The sequence below is a fragment of the Austrofundulus limnaeus genome, unplaced genomic scaffold, assembly GCF_001266775.1.
Source record: "Austrofundulus limnaeus strain Quisiro unplaced genomic scaffold, Austrofundulus_limnaeus-1.0 Scaffold243, whole genome shotgun sequence".
NCBI classification, from domain to species: Eukaryota; Metazoa; Chordata; class Actinopteri; order Cyprinodontiformes; family Rivulidae; genus Austrofundulus; species Austrofundulus limnaeus.
The window spans coordinates 61,897-84,484 of NW_013952645.1; the positions used below are offsets into that span (position 1 = coordinate 61,897).

General features: G+C 40.0%; 1 protein-coding gene across 1 annotated transcript; it reads right to left on the bottom strand.

Moving 5' to 3' along the window:
* Positions 1-1,348: 1,348 nt before the first annotated feature.
* Positions 1,349-20,157, bottom strand: LOC106525821 (ras and Rab interactor 2; the record flags this gene model as incomplete). Its single annotated transcript, XM_014020164.1, is given in 5 exon segments — positions 1,349-2,396; positions 4,271-4,434; positions 4,537-4,668; positions 4,766-5,074; positions 18,584-20,157. Coding segments are annotated over 5 exon segments (2,641 nt in total), but the record flags the coding sequence as incomplete, so codon positions are not given.
* Between the last annotated feature and the right edge of the window lie 2,431 nt (positions 20,158-22,588).

A 22,588-nucleotide genomic window follows, 5' to 3' on the forward strand; every position in this document is an offset into this window, starting at 1 on the left:
TATATATATACTGCATTTCCCCTGTCTGTTCAGTTAAACATGTTGAATCCACTTTTAGCTTCTTTTGGGTAATTTTAGCTACATTTTTTGTTCTTCTCAGATTTTTTAAAATCTTTTTGCTATGTTTCTACTGATGTTTCGCTTTCGCTGTCTTACTATCACCATTAGTTAGATATTCAAATTTAACTTAAACCTTTTCAGTTTCTTCAGCAGCTTTCAGCTAAATTCTTTCAGCATTAAGCATTCACACTGGGAAAATGCAACTTATTTAGTTAAACTTGGTCCTTGATTTGGACCAAGATAAAATATTTGTCCTTCTTGTGTGGCTGAGTTTAACACCCCCCCCCCCCTCCCCCATAAATGGTGCCACATTTGTTACGAAACATTTCTGTGTTGAGCAGCAGAGCAGAACATATGCGGGTTGCTTTCCAGTTCTTCTCTGCCAATTAAAAAAAAAAAAAGAAAACAGCTCCATCTGTCACTGACTGATGGTTTTGGTGTCATTTATGGGATTTACTGCAGAGATTAGACATGTTTTTCATGGGTGTAACCCACACCCTCTGCTGCTCAACCCGCAAATGTTTTTTCCCAATTATTATTATTATTGCCAAGAAGCTTTGTTGCAACAACACATTAACATTAATTTACTTATTTTTGTGCTTAGTTTATACCCGCATTTGTCTATTTATGGCACATATAGAAGACTAATGATCACTGATCAGTAGTGGCAATAAATAATTGTTTTTCTGACAGCCAGCCTGTTCTTTTGGCATTTAAAAACAACACTGTCGTTCAATGATAATTCCAAACAAGTCAAACACAAGTAGAGTGGTTGATTTGACCTCCCTCTACCTTGAACTGTACGAACTGAACCAGCAGAGTTTGACAGCTAAGGGTAAAACAGACCCAGTACTTTGTCACAGAAGAAGAAAAGATGAGGTAAATGACATCTTTGCGTTTCAGCTAACACTTCATTTTCACCTGTGTTGGGTTTTTACTGACAATAATCCGTTCAGGTTACTAAACTCAAACTATGCTTGTGTTACCTTTAACATCATCTGTACTTTTTTATTTTCTCAACAGAATTATGAAGTGTTCGTCATAAAAACTGTGAAAAGAATGATTTGGAACGTGAGTGACTTCATTATGCTCACATTAACCTATGTGAGATTGGAGACTACAGGTCAGAATGATCAGAAGACATGCCGACTTCGTCCCACTCTGCATTTTGATCGGATTAATTACTGGGAAACCAGATGAGTTTGTTCTTATTAATGACTGTATTTGTCAGCTGAAACAGCTGGAGAGTTTCTGTAAGCCTGCTGAGGTTTTATGAAAACGGTTTCTCTGCTGAGACTTTTTTTTTTATTTCAGAGAAAATACGTTGTCGTCTGGTCGTCGCTTCACAGCTGAGTTCTTATTTTCTGCTTCTCAGCCTCCAGTAGAAACACATTATTATGACCATCCTAATCCTTTTTTATAAAACAATCTCTTATATGAACAAAAAAACAACAAAGTAACAGTTTACCAGCAACTGTGAGAAAAAAACAACTAATCTGTCCCTTTCACTTCTGTACATAAAGTGATTTACTGAGATTAGGCTTTTTAAAGGTACCTTAAAGGTGGCGACATAACAGCTCAGAGAAGAGTCACCCTGATAACAAATCCTGAGGCGAAGAAGTGAAAATAAATGCATCTCTCTCGTTTCCTTCCCTCCTCTTCTTTTCCTCTTTCGCCTGCGTCTGTCAGACAGAGCTTTCAGAGAGGGGATGTTGACTGAAACAGATCCAAAAGGAGAAGTCGGCCTTTGTGAAGACTGGCCCAGCACAGTGTTTTGGACCCTGTCAACACGCCAGCACATGTATGGCTCATGAGAGTGTGTGTGAGAGGGAGATAAAGGGCGACTCTGTGACAGCTGGAGACAAAGAGGCCGTTCAGGCCTCAGCTCGCTCTTGATCAGAGACGGAGTCGCTGAGGTGGCTGGGCGGGGGGCTGAGGTCTGAGCCAACGCCGGACTCAGAGGAGGGGCCCGACAGGTTGGTGCTGAGGCAGTTCAGATTGTCTGTGGGGTCGGGGGTGGAGGCGAGGTGGTTGAGGTTGGGGGTGGGACTGGAGTGGCTGCTGCTGTTGGCCACACGTCGGTAGACGAAAAGGAAGGAGGTTGCCTCCGGGCGGCTGTGGAGCTCAGCTTTTATCTTCTGAGGGTGGGTGTCCGGGGCCAGCTGCTGGCTGCTGCCCTCCATCTGCAGGAACAGGCCATAGTTCTCCGGGTCTGACACCCTGAACTTGAGGGCGCACAGCTGACACACGTCCTCCACCGTGGCATGAGGTCGGACCTGCAGAGTCTTGGCTGTGCAGCCGCTGTTCAACTCCTGCAGAGCCACTCGCAGGTAGTTCTGAGGGGACAGGTAGAAGAAGTGATAAGGTACAGATGGACTACTGACCTGAAGACTAAAGCTAAACTCATAATGATCGTTCTAATCATTAACTTTGAAACTAAAGGCTGAGTAAGCACAGAAGAAAGGCTGTAAACAACTCGCTGCCATATCAAAGTGTTCTATAGAGCCTGTTAGTGGCGTCACAAAGACTATAATGGAGGGCAATGTATCATGCATTGTCTACAGCTATGTACATTATCAGGGCTTTGTACTCAGAGTTACCTCCGCCAAGGGCGAGGTAATGTTTTCGGTCGTGTATGTCTGTCTGTCTGTCTGTCTTTCTGTCTGTGGACAACATCACTCAAAAACTTGACGGATTGTCATGACATTTTTATCACATGTGGATGCTGGGCCAAGAAACACAACTTTAAATTTTGGTGATGTTCTGGATCACGATGCGGATACAGGATTTCTTTTTCTTTTAACACTCTGAGATCGGCAAAGCTGTGATGCTTTCACAGGGCTTCTGTAAAAAAACAGTGAGCTGGATTGGACAGCACGGACTTCAAACTTTATAAAAGTAATGTTAAAACCGCATTTTGGGCCTAATGATGAATTTTTTTTGCCATAATATGCGCATTTACAGAACGTTTTGTGACCAGGAAGTGTGTGACTGCACCATGAAACCTATTTTTCCCATTTCCTCAAACACACCACATTTCCCAAACAACCAATCAAAACAGTTTCTTGCTACTAAGCTTGTAAACAGAGAGCTGCCGGGCCTCAAAGTTTGGAGACGGGGGGAGCCAGGAAGCACTTTATAAAGAGAGTCAAACCATTACAAACTCATACAAGGAGATAAAACAGACGTTTTACATGGTGAAATGTGACTGATGAAAACTTAGGAGCTTAATCCGACACCAGTTTGATGAAGAATAAGGTTGGGTGACAAGTCTGACTTTTTTTTTTCACATTGGACTCTACCAAGAAGTAATTCAGTGCATACTGCCTGCTTAAATGTTCGCTACGCCAGAACTTATTCGGCAAATGTGTTTCCATCTCTGCTTTTGCGCATTAACTCTTACAGGATGGGGGGAAATGGTCTTGGCGGAGGTTTGCACTCTCCGAGTGCTTCTAGTTGATAATATTCTTAGGTAAAAGCTAGAGCAAGATCACGGTACCACACGAAATATTGTGTTGTGAGGTTTGAATCCAGACACTTGAGTCACCGTACCTCACACAAACCTAACAAAGCTCACCATCAAAATTTGGTTGAAATCTCAGTGTGGGACCTTGTAGGGAGGCAGTCGGGGGTCTGTGGAGGTGTGGTAAGTGTGTAAGCTCAGACTAGAGTCTGATTCAGGCAGAGAGTTGACCCACAACAAACAAAGCAATGTGTCTTTGGACAAGAAACTGAGAGGAACCTTACTCAGACAGCTCGAGAGCTCGAAGGAAAGCGATGGCCAACGATCCTCACTTTGTTCTGGATGGATTTCAGTGACATTCTTGTCATTTTGTTCTTTGAATCCTGTTCACACCTAGCTGTTATCAGTTGTTATAACACAAACTTTCATCCCTCGTTTTCTCTCAGACTAAGTAAACCTCCATAACTTACAACCACTGAGGTGAACTCTGTTGTCAGGTTGAGCTCCAGCTCCAACCAGGAGTAGCTTTGTTAAAGGCTAACAAGTAAAACATTAATTTTAAATGTCTCCTACACCGTTGTCCTTTGGAATTTATGTTTGTGACAAATACCTGGCAGAGTTTCTGTGCATCAAGATATAGACTGTACCTAACAATGTTTTTCTGTCTATAGGTCACTTGATTTGCTAATGTAAGTTAAATATACCTCATATGTCTGTGTGTGTTAGTGTGTGTGTGCTTGCACTCACCTGAAAGTCATCAATAGAAGGTGCAGAGCGCTGGGTGGTGCGTCGCCGGTGCCACTGGCGCAGCGTGTCTTTGGTTTCGGAGCTCAGGACTCTGGCTGCCTGATCCTCCTTGAAGTTCTTGATCAGCGACATGGCTCCATAGGCAGTGGTCAGGTAGTAATCACCTAGACACAGAAGCAATGATTATTTTAGCTACTGCAGGGTTTTCACTTTTTGATCCGAGTGAAAAAAAGCTTATGGTTGAGTTTGATCAACAGGAGAGGCACCTTCTCCGTGCAGCAGTGAGGGGTCCAGCAGCTCCATCATGTAGAGTATCTCTGTGTCCAGCCCAGGCATGTCACACTGGGCCAACACGTACGTCAGCATTGGCAGGAAGTCATCAGCACCGTACAAACGACCTGAGATGAAAACGAAGCCCTTCAGGCTCAATAAACACTAAACATGTGTGAACAGTCTCATCAGCGTGTGAACGGTAGAAACTCGATGCCCTTCTACCTGAATTGTCCTCCATGATGGTGTAGATTAGTTTGCAGATTTGCAGCAGGATGGTGACCTTCTTCTCCGGGTTGTACAGTTTACACATGGCCTCAAACTTCTTTTTGATCTTCTCGATGGCCACAGAGTCAGGGGGCAAGGCATCAGTCACGCCTATTTCCTGTGGCAGCCGGGCTTTGTACAAACACAGGTTCTCTTTGAGCTCCTGCAATGCGCCACTGCGCTCCTGAAACTCGTGCAGCGCCGCGCTTAGCACTGGCTTCAGGGGCTTCAGGACACACTTCAGCATGGCCTTCTCCAGGACCTGGTCTGAAGAGAGACGGACACTGTTGAGACTTTGCAACTATTAACAACCTTCAATTCAGATTATTTGTACAGCACAAAATAGCATTTTAGAGAGTCATACAAAAAAGAAATATATATGTATATTTAAAGAAGTTGAAAGTTGTCGAAAGAGTTGAAAATAGATCACACTCCATAATTATGTTGACAAGAGGCTATTCTGTTTGAATTAGAATTATAATTTTAAATGTAACTAACAACATAAATTGGTTAAATTAAAATAAATTGGCTATTAATTTTGTTGTATAGCACTATAATGTTAATATGAAGTTAATTGAAGTTTTGAGACATTTTAAAATGTTTTTTTATTCCGAAACGCATCTGACGCTTGACGGTTGGGGGGTGGGGGGAGTGCGTGACCGCTCCTCTGAATAAGTGAAGCCTATGTAACACAGTTGTTTACACTGAAATTAAAAAATATCTGAACAAAGAAAAACTGGAGCAGGACTACAGAGAGAGATAAATATTATTTAGATTTTTATTTCTGTGACTGTACGACCCATGGGAGACACGACATTAACAGCAGTCCTCATTTAATTCCTCGGCTTTAAAGCAGCTCCTTTAATTCTACAGCTGAAGTAGGGTTGGGCAATATTGGCAAAAAAAATAAATCACGATTAATTGTGGTATTTAGCCGATAACGATTAATTTGACGATTAATCTCCTGGAGTCCCTGGACACCCTTATTTCATAGTCACATGACCAATTTAGTGGGAAAGATTTGCTCTTCATAAAAATCTGTTCCAAATTGTGTCAAAATTACAGACTTCAGGCTATACATCAAACTTTAAATTGTGTTGATAGATGTAGTGGTCACCCTGGGTGGAATAAACGTTCCACTTGCCTTTGACCTTGACCACGGAAGGCCTCCTTTAAAGAACAGAACTCTGTTCAATTTTTATGGTCATAACATGTTTTCTTAAACAATTAAGGGACATTTTATTTCATTTTATTCTCTATAATCAAGATAATAAACAAAATAGTAATGTTCTTTATATGTTTTGACTTTACATATTTTACTTAAGCAAAAGTTATTTCTTAATTAAAGTTATCATTTTAAAGTTAAAGTTATATGCTTAACTGAATGACAABTTATGTTCTTCTCACTATAACCAGAGAAAAGAAGAAAATCACAAAGATATCATTTTAATGTTTATTTTGTGTATGTTAATCAACCATTATTTGAYTATAAGGTGATTATGTTTTTCTATTTTTGATTCACTATATAAGTGTATGATTTTCTGCTTATGTAAAACAGAGGTTGGTGTGAGAAGTTTCACTAAAAGCTGAGAGTTAACAGAAGAAACTTTGAGCATGTAAAACAGGGGTTATTTTGTCTAGGAGGCAAAGTTTCCCATGAGAACTCTACGCTCCTTTAACTTTCTGGTTCACACCTGTTAACACCAAGGTCGACCAGAGACGACTCCCTCTACCTCCCCTCTCCTATCTTTTCTATACTAACACGGGCGAAAGTCCGGCAGTCTTCTCTAGTCCCGGTCGACAGCAGTTCAGTTCGAGCGGAGTCTGACGCGGGTCAGACTCGGGGAACTGTCTGGGCTCTCCCAGCAGAGAGCAGAACCTTGTGGTGAAGGTTTTAGCTCAAGAGCTAAAGAGCTAATCTTCCCACTAGCCTAACGACAACGCCAGTCGTGGGCGCCCAGCACCTCTCTTTGAAGTTGAGACTCCAGAGAGACGCTTTGTTTTTTAATCTGAAGAAGCCGAGCGACGGGGTGTCGGCTTGACACGGAACCGGACCGACCCAGATAATCAACTTCCTGGAAGTCGAGTCCAAAGTAGTCCTGAATGGTCCTAAGCGGGTCCCAGAGGTCTGAAACCTGGACACCTTCTAAGCTTACCTGACTGACGTCTGAAAAGGTAAAGCTGAACGTTGATTACAAAGTGTCGAGAAGTCCTGGCTGTGTCTCTAAAGACCGCTCCATCCTTCTGGCTTTTTACAGTATTGATAAGATAAAATCTAGTTCACTCTCCCTAATAACTACTTTTCTACCTAAACTTAACTTTTACTTCACTCTTACTAAGAATTTGCCTCAATTAGGTTTATTTAACATCAAAGAACCTTGTTGTGTCATATAAGTTGTCAAATTAACGAGATTTAACCCTTTTTAAGAGTTAATGGTTGATTTAAACTTATGTAAAACCCTTATCCATCTTCCAATGAGTTTGTATGTAAATAATTGTTTTGTAAAATAAATATCATTTATTTTTAGATAAACTTTATTGACTACGATACTCATTGTCAAAGTCTTGGTCATAATAAAGGTGATGGTTATTATTATTAGTATTTAAAATCTTAAAGAACCCGTTTCCTCATGTATTAACTATATTAATATTAGTCGATATTAATTAGGTTAAATATGAGAAGTTATGTTGGAGTATCCTCTACATAGATAACTAAATTACAGAACTTTTTTTAATGTTCGTCATATTTGAAGCTGACAGGAGCAGCGAGCGGATTCTACCTGTTGGCATTAATCGTATTAATTGTCAAGTGCCATAAATTAATTGATTAATGTTTTTCTGACGATTAATCACACACGATACGATTATGCCCAACCCTAAGCTGAAGTGACTTTTTTTTGTGGATCTCTGAGAGCAAAACTTTAATCTCCAAACTCGTAAAGTTCTTCTTTTCTACTTTGCGATGTCACTTATGAATGGACACTTCCTTGTACGTGGGCTAGGAAACGTTTATCCTTATTTGGTGTTTTTTGGGGTGGTAATTATGTAAATCACCTCTCCCCGTGCACGAGCACCTGATACGCATTCAGACTTTTCCTGAAGATAGTGTGTTGAATCTGACGTGACACGTTTGTACGAACCCTTCGTATGAACAAAAGTAAGAGAAATTTAGGATAAGAATACGAACATGTTCTTGCATGAGGCCCAATGAGTAAAAGTTATTTAAGGAAGCCAACAGATTGCGTCAGATCTTTACTTCATTGTGTACTTCCATCATGAGCAGCACACTGGTGACAGTGGAAAGGAATTATTTTAACAGGAAGAAACTTCAAACAAAACCAGACTCAGCAAGACAGCAATGAAATTAGGAAATGAGATCAGTTCGTCCTCCAGTAGTCTAAGCCTATAGCAAAAGAACTATGGAATAACTCAGGAAACCAACCCTAATTATAGAATTTATCAAAAAGGAAAGTTTTTATGTCTAGCCTTAAAAATAGACAAAGTGTCTATGGAGGTATTTTTTTTAATTCAATCAAACAAAAAAGCAGTTTCAATTAAAACAAGGTAGAGGTAGTCGCTTCAGTTCCCACTAACCAATAGGGACACGTCTTAGTTCCTCCTTAGGCCCCACTCAGGATGTTTATGTTCTCTGAGTTCTAAAACTGAGTTCAAACAAAAACTTAGTGTCAATCAAAAGTTTGAGATTCAAAACCAATGATTTCAGATGTGCAAAAAAAATACTGTTTTGCAAAAAACTTTTTGATTGAATTCGTTAATTTTTTTTGCAAGGCTGTAATTTGTGGACTTTAGTTCAGCCTTTAATACAGTCATTCCACAGAAACTTGTCAAAAATCTGAATGATCTGGGACTAGACAGCTCACTATGTTCATGGATAGTGGATTTCCTGAGCAACAGACCCCAATGCGTCAGGATGGAGGATCAAACATATTCGACCATCATCTTAAACACAGGTACACCGCAGGGATGTGTTCTTAGCCCCCTTCTCTACTCACTTTTCACATATGATTGCTCCCCCATCCACTCCTCCAACTCCACAATAAAGTTTGCTGATGGCACCACCATCGTAGGACTGATCGCGGACAACAATGAATCAACCTATAGAGAGAAGGTCCAGCATTTGATAACGTGGTGCAAAAATAACAATCTTTATCCAAATCCGTCTAAAACCAAGGAGATGGTTATAGATTTCAGAAGATCCATGCGCACTGAGCCTACGGCTCTTCATATAAATGGAGTGGAAGTTGAGAGAGTGGAGTTTTCAAGTTTCTGGGGGTGCACATCTCAGCTGACCTCACTTGGGCTTCCAACACCCGACACTTAGTTGGGAAAGCACAACAGAGACTGTACTTCCTCAGGAAGCTTCAACAGTCCCACCTCCCCCTACGACTGCTGGTTAACTTCTACAGGGTCACCATCGAAGGTATACTGGCATACTGCTGCACGGTTTGGTTCACCAGCTGTACAGCACAGGATAAGCAAAATCTGCAGCGAGTGGTGAAAGAAGTGGAAAAATCGTGGGCACGTCACCCCCCCACCCCCACGAGCGATATCTATATCAGCCGACTCCAGAAAAAGGCTGTCTGCATTTCAACAGACTCTACTCACCCTGGTCATTCTTTGTTTTCTGCCCTTCCGTCTAGGAGGAGGTTCAGACAATTAAAAATAAAGACTAACAGACTGGGACATAGCTTTTATCCTCAGGCTGTGAAAGCTATCAAACCTTCTCCTCAGCTTTGACAAACCTGCATCTGAGACCACCTGCGACCGCGCAGCGCTGGGGGGTGTACGGTGCGCAGCGCTGTAGCTTCTTAATAAATGAAAATGATTTAACACAGTTGTTTATACTTTTAGCAGCTCTTTTTATGCCACAGCTGAACTGCTAAAAATGACAGATTTTCTTTTCTGGATCTCTGACAGACGGACTTCAATCTCTGAACTCGTAAAGTTCTTCGTTTTCATTTTCGCTGTCATTTTCATGAATGAACAATTCCTTGTCTGAGGCAGGAAACATAGCCTTATATGGTGTTTTTGGGGTGGTAATTATGCTAATCTCCTCTNGGGTGAGGGTGCTAAACTCATTTCTTTGTTTAACACTGCTTTAAATAAATGATAATAAAGCTTATTCTATTCTATTTGTACAGATATATTCTTATTTGTTTAGAGGTTAAATGTTTTTAGTGTAATTTATTGTTTTTTTTAACTACCTAAGGGTGAGGGTGCTAAACTCATTTCATTGTTTAACACTGTTTTTAACATTGTTTTATCAATGATAATAAAGCTTATTCTATTCTATTCTATTTTTTGTTGAAATTAATTTTTTGATTGAAATTACTTTTTTTATTGAAACGGATTGGATAAATTAAAAAAAAAATACCTTCATAAGTGTCAGCCTCGTGGACAGAAACTAGAAGTTGGTTCCACAAGAGAGGAGCTTGATAACTGAAAGCTCTGTTTCCAATTCTACTTTTAGAAATTCTAGGAACCACAAGTAAACCTGCAGTCTGACAGCCAAGTGCTCTGTTAGGAAAATTTGGAACAAGAAAATCTTTAATGAAATAAATAATTTGTCTACTGAAACATCAGTTCTCATGAACCAATAGAAATTCTCCTATAGGCGAACTGATACCTCACTGTGGTGGTGGGGGAAGCAATTGTCTGACTAGATAGTTTTCAGTTCTGTGTAAAGCTACACTATGGGCATAATAATGCTGTTCAAAAATTATGCTATACTTAACAAGACCCAAAGCTTCCACTTCCAGAGTTTAAGAATCAACATTCCACAGATTCACAGTGGAAACAGATGACGAGAGCCTATTAAATGGCTCGTTTATTCTGGCGAGAGACTCCTAATATGACCCAAACCTTTACATTTTTTCAGGTTTACAAGACTTCCAAATAACAAAAAAGAGATCAGGAACAAAACATTTTGCACATTTAGGAATATTCCAATATAAAGTGCGAGTAAATAACTATTGTTACCTGGCAAGGAAGAAACTGACCTGAGTTTGTTCAAACCAGAACAAACACAATATTCAAACTGACCTCCCAACATCTGGTTGTAATATTACTCCAAAAGATGGGCAAAGAGGATTCATTTTGGGAACTAGTTAGCAAATCTTAAAGAGCAACTGACAATAAACATCACTTTACAATGCAGATTTATTCCTCATGGGTTTTGAGGCTGAACAAAAAGTATTTATGAGCCAAAAGCTGCCAGCAGTGGGTCAAAGTCAGATCATTACACCAATTTCTAATGTTCACCTGTTAAGCACATCAAATTCCATCCAGATGAGTGTGTTGCTGCTGCAGAGGCAGACGTGTCTCTACACAGCAACACTGTCACCGTTAGCCTTTACCAGCTCAGCGCTTGCACTTCAGTGCACTATGAGATCATTAAAGGGAGACCAGACCACAGCAGTGCTGAATAAGGAGCATGTGCGAGTGCCAGCGCTGCTGGATCCTCTAGAAAACGGGTGAGGTCAGCAGTTATTTCGGCTGAGCACATCTGCAAATGCAGATTTTTCTTTCCACTTCAGCTGGGCGACATCCAGCATCTGCCGTCTGCAAAGCTGAGGCAGCCCCCCTCCCCTTCCCCACGGAGGAAATCTTTCCACATCTCCTGATATTACTGCTGGATCTGGAGCCGAGAGTCTGCAGAAAAACAAGGCTTTTGGCACTTGCTTACTTGCAGAACACTCTCACTTCCTTATTGCTCCACACTGAATCAGAGTAATCAGTAGGCGGCTCTGCAACTTTGTTTTGTTGCATCGCTGCTTGCTGGCACTGATAAGGTGACAGACTGACTTGACTTGTTGCTAAAACTGTCAGTCAGTTACAGGAAATTTTCCAGGGTGTGACTGTAACTATCTCTTGGATTTGTTTTACTGGAAATAATCTTCCTCCTGTTAATATCTTCTCACCAGCATGTCAAATATTTCTGGAAATCTCCTCATCAGGCAACATTGTACAAATGAAATACAAACAAATTGCTCCAAGAAGAGGTTGAAGAGCCAATCTTGCTTCATAATGACGTAAATCCGCACTAGTTCTAAGATACGGTGGCCCAGAGGGGTCAAATGCAACAACAAAAGCCACAATGGAAGATATGCTAAAATGGTGGCAGTGGTAATGCACCATCTATGAAGTTAAATTAATGATCTTGTCAGTATATGTTATTGTGCACCACATCATAGAAAATAATAAGGATGAAAGACTATGGTCAAAGTAGTTTTTGGGTGGAAAAGTAAGTAAAACACTGAAATATGTGCTGTTTTAAAGGTCATTGGGCCTCATGCAAGAACCGTTCGTACGCACAGATTTGTTCTTAAATTGTGCGTACGAGTGATTTAGGAGAATTTGTGGCATTCACCAATGTTTTTGAATTCTACGATTTTTTCAGATATGAACAAAATTCACGTGTGGTCCAGACCTGTCGTATATTTTACGAGCAGTCAGTCTGCTGTTATCCAGACGGGTTTTCTTCATTAATAACTTTATATTTAGTTTAGTTTGAAGATATTTTGAGTCGAAAATAAATCACACTCCATAATTATGTTGACAATAAGTTATTCTGCTTGAATTAGAGTTATAATTTTAAATGTAATAATTTAGACTAACAATATAAATTGTCCGTCTGGTCGGCTTATCCACTATCGGGTGCGGGGGCAGCAGCAGAGAGACCCCGTGCTCTCCCCAGCGACACCTTCCAGCTCGTCCCGGGGGACTCCGGGACGTTCCCAGGCCAGAGGGGATACATAATCCCTCCAGCGAGTCCTGGATTTTCTCCAAAGTGCCAGACTTATTTTGAAAACATTTTAAAATGCTTATTTCAAACCTGCATCTGAGACCACCTGCGACCGCGCAGCGCTGGGGGGTGTACGGTGCGCAGCGCTGTAGCTTCTTAATAAATGAAAATGATTTAACACAGTTGTTTATACTTTTAGCAGCTCTTTTTATGCCACAGCTGAACTGCTAAAAATGACAGATTTTCTTTTCTGGATCTCTGACAGACGGACTTCAATCTCTGAACTCGTAAAGTTCTTCGTTTTCATTTTCGCTGTCATTTTCATGAATGAACAATTCCTTGTCTGAGGCAGGAAACATAGCCTTATATGGTGTTTTTGGGGTGGTAATTATGCTAATCTCCTCTTGTGTGCACGAGCAGCTGGATACGAACAGGTGGAAATTACGCAGCTTATTTACACCCTTTTCCTGAAGATAGAAGAGTTTGTTGAATCTGACGTGACATGTTCGTACGAARCCTTTGTACGAACAAAAGTAAGAGAAATTTAGGATAAGAATACGAACATGTTTTTGCATGAGGCCCATTGTTTCCATTGTGGTGAGGCTTCAGTTTTAGTATATTTTCTGGTGCAGCTTTTTGTTGTTGTGTTATACTGTGCTGTGTTGTGGCTTCTGCATTTTGTTGACCATTATGAGATACTGTAATAAGGAAACTCCTAGTGGTTTTACAATTACTGAGGAAGGCCACATATTTTTCTATGAAGGTCATAACATTGTGACTAATGATGAGTGACGTACATGCAATTAGATAGTAGGGTTGGGCGATACTGGCAAAAAATTGAATCACAGTTAATTGCAGTATTTAGCCGATAATGATTAATGACAATTAATCCCCTGGAGACCCTGGATGCCTGCATGCCCTAGTCACATGACCAATTTAAATCAACCTAGATGGAAAGATTTGCTCTCCGTATAAATCTGTTCCCAATTGTGTCAAAAGTACAGACTTCAGGCTATACATCGTTTTTAAATTGTGCTGATAGACAGAGTAAAACTAGAGTTTTGATAAATTACAGAACTTTTTTAAATCTTTGTCATATTTGACTGACCGGGGAAATCTCCAGTCAGTCTGTCTAGTGGCATTAATCGTGTTAATTGTCAAGGGCCAAAAAAATAATAAATTAAAGTTTTTCTGATGATTAATTGCACGCTATACGATTTTGTCCAACCCTATTAGATAGTCACCTAGAGTTCGACCTTTCCTTGTAATGTTGTCTGAACACAGAATAAATAAGGTGGATGTTCCAAATGGGCAGTGGTCAGGCTCTATCAAAATAAGTCCACACTGAATGTCTGGTGAATGAATGATTTGGTAAGGCAGACTCATTTAAAAGAAAGACTGGTGGCCTACGTTATCTGTTCTAATAGAAAACCTACCGTGGCTCATACACATGAAGACGTTACTGCTGGTTTCAGTAGAACAATGTAAAAACCAACATCTCATCACACTTTGTTTTGTCCAGGGATAAAATCACCTGCAACAAAACCATGGTGTCATCACAAAAAGTTGTCTAGTCTGATCAATCCCTTATTTTAATATCATATGGTTGGAGAAGCCTGTATGGGCCCTATAGGAGTGGAAGACATGAGATTGGGTCCTCAGTGGCATTCTCTGGATCAAGTTCTGCTGCATGGAAAACCTTGGGAAACAGAGAACCAAAGAACTATGCCATCGAATTTTCAAGCTCTCACTTAAACCAGTCATCTGTTAGGGTTGGGCATAAACGTATCGTGTGTGATTAATCGTCATAAAAACATTAATCGATTAATTTTTGGCACTTGACAATTAATACGATTAATGCCAACAGGTAGAATCCGCTCGCTGCTCCTCTCAGCTTCAAATATGACGAATATTTTAAAAGTTCTGTAACTTATTTATCTATCAACACAATTTAAAATTTGATGTATAGCCTGAAGTCTGTAATTTCCACACAATTTGGAACATATTTTTATGAAGAGCAAATCTTTCCCACTAAATTGGTCATGTGACTATGAAATAAGGATGTCCAGGGACTCCAGGGGATTAATCGTCAAATTAATCGTTATCGGCTAAATACCACAATTAATCGTGATTTATTTTTTTGTCAATATTGCCCAGCCCTATCATCTGTAGAATGTGTTTTATGAACAAGTCAGATTTATGGATCTTACAACTAGGGATGCACCGATATGAAATTTTCAGATGATACTGGTATTGATATCTGATAATAATATAGCTGTTTTAGCCAATAGCCAATATTTACCAATATTACACAAATTATATCACAAACACACGTGTCTTTTTTTGATACTGTAAAAAACAACCAGACCACTGACATGGTTCTCTACTTCAGTTATTCCTGGCTGCGCAGCGTCACTGCATCATGGTCAAACAGATACCGTTCAACCAACCATCTCCTCTCCCAAAACAGAAACACAAAAAGCAACAGGTGGGAAGTCAATATTTGGCATTAATATTGGCCCAGTTTTACTTTTTGGACCGATACCCATATGCTAAAAAATTACCAACATACTGACGTTAATGCCGATGTATCATGCATCCCTACTTCCAACGTTCAGAAGTGATACCACAGCAGATATTCTCAAGTCTACTAGGTGAGCTGTATTCATTGTAGGTAGCAGTCAGGGCTTGTTCTCAGGTCTCTGGTTACTCAGTACAGTTACAAATTTACAGTAACGACACGAATCAAGCTTAGAGAACATCTCCTGTGCTGTTAAATTTAGTTGCATTATGGGTTCAGATGTTTGCTGCAGTCTGATTCAGTGCTGGGTACAAAGTACAAACATGCATGAACATAATTTTGTTTATGTTAAATTAAGAAGGGTTTATTTCATGCAGTTGTAGATAGTTTAGCATCAAGGATATACTGTTTTTAGTACTCGAGGTCGAACCCATTTTATAGAACATCTCATCAGGGCAGAATTCCAGAGTGAAAAAAATAATAATAAAAAGAAACAAGACCCCTGTGAGGCAGAGAGCTTTGGGGGGGGCTTGCCTCTAATTCTCACCCTCTGATTGGACTAATGGTATAAAAAAGCTGTGGTTGGAGTACGACATTCCATGACTTGGCAGACAGCCATCCAGATGCATTGGGGCCAGCCAGCCTTTGAGCTGAACAGAAAAAGCTCTCTGAAGATACTGCAATTAACTATTAGGCAACACTCCCAAGACGTAAAACCCACAGTATTTCCCTGAGCGTCAATCCCTTGAGAAATACGGCTTTTCATAAATTAGACACAAAACATGTCTCATACCAACATGATGAGAACGGACTGTGATTTCATTCTCAGTTTACTGACTTGTCTTATAAAATGTGGACCTCTGTGTAAAATGTAAATTAAGGACATAAAAATGTTTATTGGGAATGTTAATTTTTCATCTGAATGCTTCTATTGTAAAAAAAAATAAAATAAAACCCCACATTCTAACCCTATATAACCCTGTGCCTGACACAAACCCTACAGAAATACAAAACTACTGTAACACAACCCTGAGCTGTCAGTGATGCTGCTGTTTATTACAGATAACCTGACATTTATAAAAAAAAAACTTGAAAAAGAATTCACAATTTGGTTCGTCAATCTTGAATAATCTATACCCTAGTCATATTAATAAAACAACAAAAATTTAGGTGAAAAAAAATATAGGCTGAATGCTGAATTTGCTGAAAAAGCAACAATTGAGCAAAACACTGGTAGCAACTATAAAGATTAGCTAAAAATACAAATAGTGAGTTAGAAACTAAAAGTAGAATAAATGTCAGCAAAATGCTAAAAGTAGCAAATAGACACTAGCTGTTCCAGGACCCTGCATGTAAAAGCAGGTAAAAAAATGGATGAATGAATGTTGGCAAAAAGAATCATAGGAAAACAAAAAAGCACTGGAGCAGACAAAAAAACAACTGTACTTGAAAGAATTGTAGAAATCTTAGAGGAAATAGTTGTAAATAAAGTTAAATAGCTTGAAAAAGTAAAAAATGTTCCAGAAACCAAAAGTCATTACTACCATCTCCTAAATGAGCTAAAGGAAGACTGAAAAATACACAAAAAAACAAGTAATCCTTAAGTAAAATAAATATGTTCATTACATATAGCCTAGACATTTCTACATAAGACACTTAATGTTGGTACTCTGAAATACATGCTCAAACTGTGTGGAAACCTCTGAAGAACTATTTATTTCCTTGGTAATGGTGTGTTGAATGCAGCACTTTGCTGAACTGTTTGAACAAGGCCAATAGAAACAAGTTGGTGGAGTCCTCAGACAGAACCCTCTTTGTGCCTCTGTTTACATGTTACCCTGTCCAAGGTCCGACGCACTCACTCAGTCTTGGCCTACATGATTCAGACGGCTCTTCCGGCAGGTGTGTGTGTGTGTGTGTGTGTGTGTGTGTGTGTGTGTGTGTGTGTGCAGTCTCTTTTTGTAAGGCTGCTTTGAAGGGATTGTAAGATCCAACAGACAGCACACACATTAAGAAATGTAAACATAAGGTTTGCATTAATTATCAGTGCATCAGGGGGACTGGACCCAACAATCCTGTGTGCTTACTTACCCCTACACCTCCAAATGTATTTATCCATCTGAGTGTGGCTTTCCATCAAATATACACACAAATAATAAAGACTGATATCTAGGGTTGGGCATACTCGTATCGTCTGCAATTAATCGTCAGAAAAATATTAATCGATTATTTTTTGGCACTTGACGATTAATACGATTAAAGTGCCTGTGACGTCAAATTTTTGTAATACATATAAATGGAATTTTAGAAAGAGGACATTGACAAAATGTTGCAAAATAAATTTCATGTAGCTGAGATGAACAGTTGTTGAGATATTTGCCTGTGAAGTAACAGGAAGTGATGTCAAAGGGGAAGGTCTGCATGAAAACAGAGCTTTGCTAAAATGGCTAACAACCCAGCCTGTAGAGAAGAATCTGATGTTTCTTTAGATTGAGTCTCTATCAGAGAGATGAAGAGTCAGAGTTCAAATGATATTATTTTCAATAAACAAAGACCAGAGTGTTTTCTTTGTTAAAGAGTTCCCCTGTGATTTCACTTCCTGCTTCACTTTGGCTGAGTCACGTTCAAAAGAAAATATTCAGTTATATGGGAAAAAATGGGTATAATTGTATTATTCCAACTTTCTCAAATATAAAGATGTTTTCTTTGACTTTTTGTACTTGAAGAATATGCATGTCAGGTACTTTAATGCTACCAGTCAGAGTCCGCTCAGTGCTCCTCTCCACTTCAGATATGACGAAGATTAAAAAAAGTTCTGTAATTTATTTATATATCAACACAATTTAAAGTTTGATGTTTAGCCTGAAGTCTGTAATTATGACACAATTTGGAATAGATATTTACAAAGAGCAAATCTTTCCCACTAAATTGGTCATGTGACCAGGACACACGGGTGTTCAGGGACTCCAGGGGATTAATCGTCAAATTAATCGTTATCGGCTAAATACCACAATTAATCGTGATTTCTTTTTTTGCCAATATTGCCCAACCTTACTGATATCCTCATTGAAGTGATTATACATACAGTTTTCCATCAGTGCTACAACACTGAAGTGAAACTGCTGGATTGGCAGTTAAAAACATTTTCACGTGATTTCTCCATAAATACATGATGCATAATTCTGCTTACCCCCATTTTTTTAATATCACACTTGAATGACTCACGCTTCCTTTTAAGAGATGACCATGAGGTCATCAAGTTTAAAATGTGGAACACTGGTGGGAGCTGAACTGTGCTGTAATCTTCGTGGAAATTTCACAGAAATAGACAAAAACCTCTGACTGTAATTATATTCTTGTTGACACAGATATTCAGAGCGAGGTAACGAGATGATTTACGACATGTGTGTCGGAACTGGTAAGACTAGTGGAGTAACAAAGATGAAAAAGTAGAGCTACAGAGGGTGGAACTGTGTAATGTCAAACTTACCAATCTGGTCTTCGGGGACGAGGCTGTCGATCGACGGCTCCATCTCAGAGCTCTGTCGCAGGTAGCTCTTCATCTGAGTGATGAACTGACGGACTGTCTGCAGCAGCTCCAGACAAGACGTGTAGCTCTGCCACGCCTGGGCACCAGCACCCTCATTCATGTAGCTGAGGTACTCCTGAACCAGGGAGCCAAAGTACGAGTTTTTATCCCTGGACAGTTCCCGCACCTTGCGGACTGCTCTCTTCTCTGGCGTCAGCAGTGAGGTAAACACGCCACTCATTTTGCGAAGATTTCCTCGCAGGGCCTTCTGTAAGACCACCGCGCTGGTACTTGAGCGTCTTCTTGTGCTGCTCCCTGGTGGCAGCATGGTAAGGTCCTGGTCCTGCTCCTGGTCACTCTCAAGACTGATGCCAAAAATGGGGTCTTCTTCGTCCTCATCGTCATCGTCCTCGTCGTCGATGTTGATGTTGCTTAAACGCAGGTGGGATGGTGGGAGGGAGAGAGGAAGATGGTTGTCGAAGTCAGCCATAGTAGGGGGGCTGGGATCATGCAGAGGAGGGATAAGGAAGCCTGAGCTCTGTGAGAAATCCAGAGAATCTGAGGAATCCGTAGAGAGGCTCATGTCACTCAGCCTTTGGCTCGTTCCACTACATCCTTCCGGAACTTCTCCTGTAAGGTTTTCTGCACGCTTGTTTGCTGGCATCAAGATGGTTTTGGAGGGTTTGTATACATCTTGGGCTGTGGATCTAATTGCATTTTGTCTAAATAATTGGCTCCTACGAATGGCGGTCTCGATTGTCTTTTCCTCTAAAGCCAAATGACACTGAGCATCCTCATAATCAGATGATAATGATGAGGCTTTGGATCGACTTGGAGAGGAAGACAGAGACATCAGGGAGAGGGGCAGGGATTGCCGAGGGATGGACGCGAGGGAGCTGATGCTAAACCTCTTGGAAGGTGAGGACGAGAGGCCGGTGGTCACTGTGGAACCGAGGCGAGAGAAAGGCCTGCTCTGCCTCACCTCCTCCGCCTTTGGCTCATTAATCCAGGCGATTTTTTCAGGCATGCTTCGCTGTTGGACGGGTGGTGCAGAGCACTGTGCAGTAAAGCAAGGCAGAGAGGGGTGAGATGGTGGGAACCGCGGCACACTTGCCCCTGCTCCTAATTTCTGGCTACTGTTGATTTGTACATTACTGGGGGAGTTTCTGCAAAGGTTCGGCAGTTTTTTCCGAGCGGACTGGTTTCTGTCACTATGGTCTGACCTACAGATCTGAGGATGTTCAGCGTTGGTCGTCTTGTTGGACTCTTCCCTTGGGGTCTCAGGGGTGTTGAAATTTGTGCACTGTTTGCTGCCCTCTGGTTGGTGAACCTTTATGAAGAGGGGGTTGATGAAGCACAGAGCCCCGTTGGACTGAATACACTCCAGCTCTGTAGGAGTGTGAGTTTGAAGCAGAGAGCGCAACAGGGCAGCTGATGAGGAGACTGGTCTCTGGGTATGTGGGTATGTGGGACTGGCGTCCTGAATAGTGAAACTGAGCCCTTCTTCCCGTTGCACAACTGAGCATTCCACAAGTCTGTGTGACACAGGGACAAAGATTATTTCAGCGATGTAAGGCACTTTAAGCCTAATCTACTTTTATGGTAGAAGAATTGTAAAGTCATTTCCAGGCAGGACTGTAAACACTATAATAATACAATTATACAATAAAATAAATGCACATATTACACTTTTGTTTAAGTTGCCCATTTAAAAAACAAAACTTACCACATATGTTAACTTTGCTGGTATTACATCAGCTATGTGAAAGTGGATTTTTGTTGGCAATGCTAAAGAATAAAGACAGCTTCATCATCCACCCAGAACAAACCAGCAGAAACTGGTTTGGACAACAGCGGATTAAAGCTGTAGTTAGTAGGCTAGATTTGATAATTAAGTGCTTGAAGCTGAGTTATAACGAGTGTATCTGCTGTGTTTGAGTGGTTTTACTTGTTTTCACATTAAGGCAGACTAAAAAAATCATCTATCAGTGCTGTCAGATTAGCTGCACGCTGTTCAGCAGGTTTTTAGTAAGATAAGTTGGTGCCACTTGCACTTAGCTACTGCTAGTGTTCTCTTTTTATTGGGACTTGAATAGATGCGATTTTCTTTGTAGAATAAAAATAAACAAAATTCCTTTGTTATAATAGCTGTGTATTTGTGGAAGTTTTTCAAGACAGATTTACACTTAAAATCACAATCTTTTGTAGAGCTATGTAAACTATGAAATAGGCAACAACTAAACTGTGTGTGTAACTAAATGGGTGCTTGAGAAACCCATAATAAAGTCACATATATGACTTATAAGGTTTAAAGGGGTTATACAATGTGAACCAGGTCAGTTATTGCTGCTAGTGAATAAAACCAAACATGACTAATACTGTATTTCAAGTAAATTTCTCACATTAGATTTCAGCCTTGCATTGACACTAAAGGTCTGAATGTATTTAGAAAAGCAGTTATTACAGTTCTACACAACATGCAGAAACCAGATCTGAAGGCAGAATTAAGGGGATCTTTTTTCTTTTCCAGCAGAAAAACAGGTTAGAAACAATGTAAAACAACTAGTGCTGGGCGGTATACCGTTTTGTACCGAAAACCATTTTTTATTTTTGTTATGATATGAATTATCTGAATACCGGACATAGCGGTTTCGGACATGCGGAACGTTTCGTCGTGGCCTCCAGTGAACTGTTTCCCGGGGGACACGTTTCCCGCAGCACTGCTAAGCGCATTAGCATGCTAATGTTGCAGTAACTGGCGGCGGATAGTGTTTCAGCTGCTTATATTGACTGACGTAAAAAAAAACATCCCGTTTTCACCGCCGCTAAATATAGTAAACAATTCTTCAGTGACGTGCACGGTTAGATTTAACACGTGGCGTTATAATGGAGACATTAATGCATGGAGACTTTAATGTGCTTCTGTTGTGAAAAGCCCAGGGGAAGTAGTTTTGTAGTAGAAGTAGACTGGTGTGCGAGGTGAGTCGTCCTTTTAAGTTTTATTAACAGACAACGATGGACCCGATAATGATCTTTTCTCAACCCTTCACAATCGGACTAAAATGCATGATTACTGTCTAAAACCAGGCAAAGAAGAAAAGACGTAGGAGAGAAGAGAAACAGTGAAACAGAGGTACAGTAAAAGAAAACTCAATAAGCAAAGTTTGTACATTTATTATCAGCTGAGCTGTGAGGAAAAAAATACCGTCAAATACCGTGAAACTGGTGTAATTGTTGAAAATACCGTGATATAAAATTTGGGTCATACCGCCCAGCTCTGAAAACAGCTCAACTGTTTCTTTGATATTATTCAATTTTAAAAATGCAAAAAAAACCTTATTATTCCCTCCTATACTAGAGACATTTGCACCTTTAAACTAGAAAATTGGATTTTCTGTAAAAAACACATGAATGCAGAGTGTCGCGGGACTTTGGTGACAATTAATGATGAAGGACTTGTTAACTGGTTAAGTGACAGTAACAAATAAGCTAAAAATCAGCAACAGTAACTAAAAACTACAGTGACCACAACAGCACCTAAAGCCTAAGTCTGCAAAATCCATACTAAAAACTAATGTAAACACAACTTTAACTAAAGTCTAAAATTTGCAAAACTGTAGAGAAAAATTAAAACTGACACATTACAAAAATAAAGCAACCATAATGAAGGAGATTTAATAATGTTTTTGAAGGAAAAATATCTGTGTATTTCTATGAAGATTTTATGAAGTTAAATAAAAAAAAGTATCAAAGTTATCGATTCTAAAAGTTGCAGCAAACTTTTCTCTATTGAGCCAAACATTTTAATGAATGTTAAAGTAAAGTAGATGATGTGGAAGAAGTTTGATTGAAAAAAAGTGGAAGAAACTACAAAAAGAGGAAAACAACAGCGTGAATACTATGCATGTACACAATAATAACACAGGAAAAGTCTAACACACACACACACACACACACACACACACA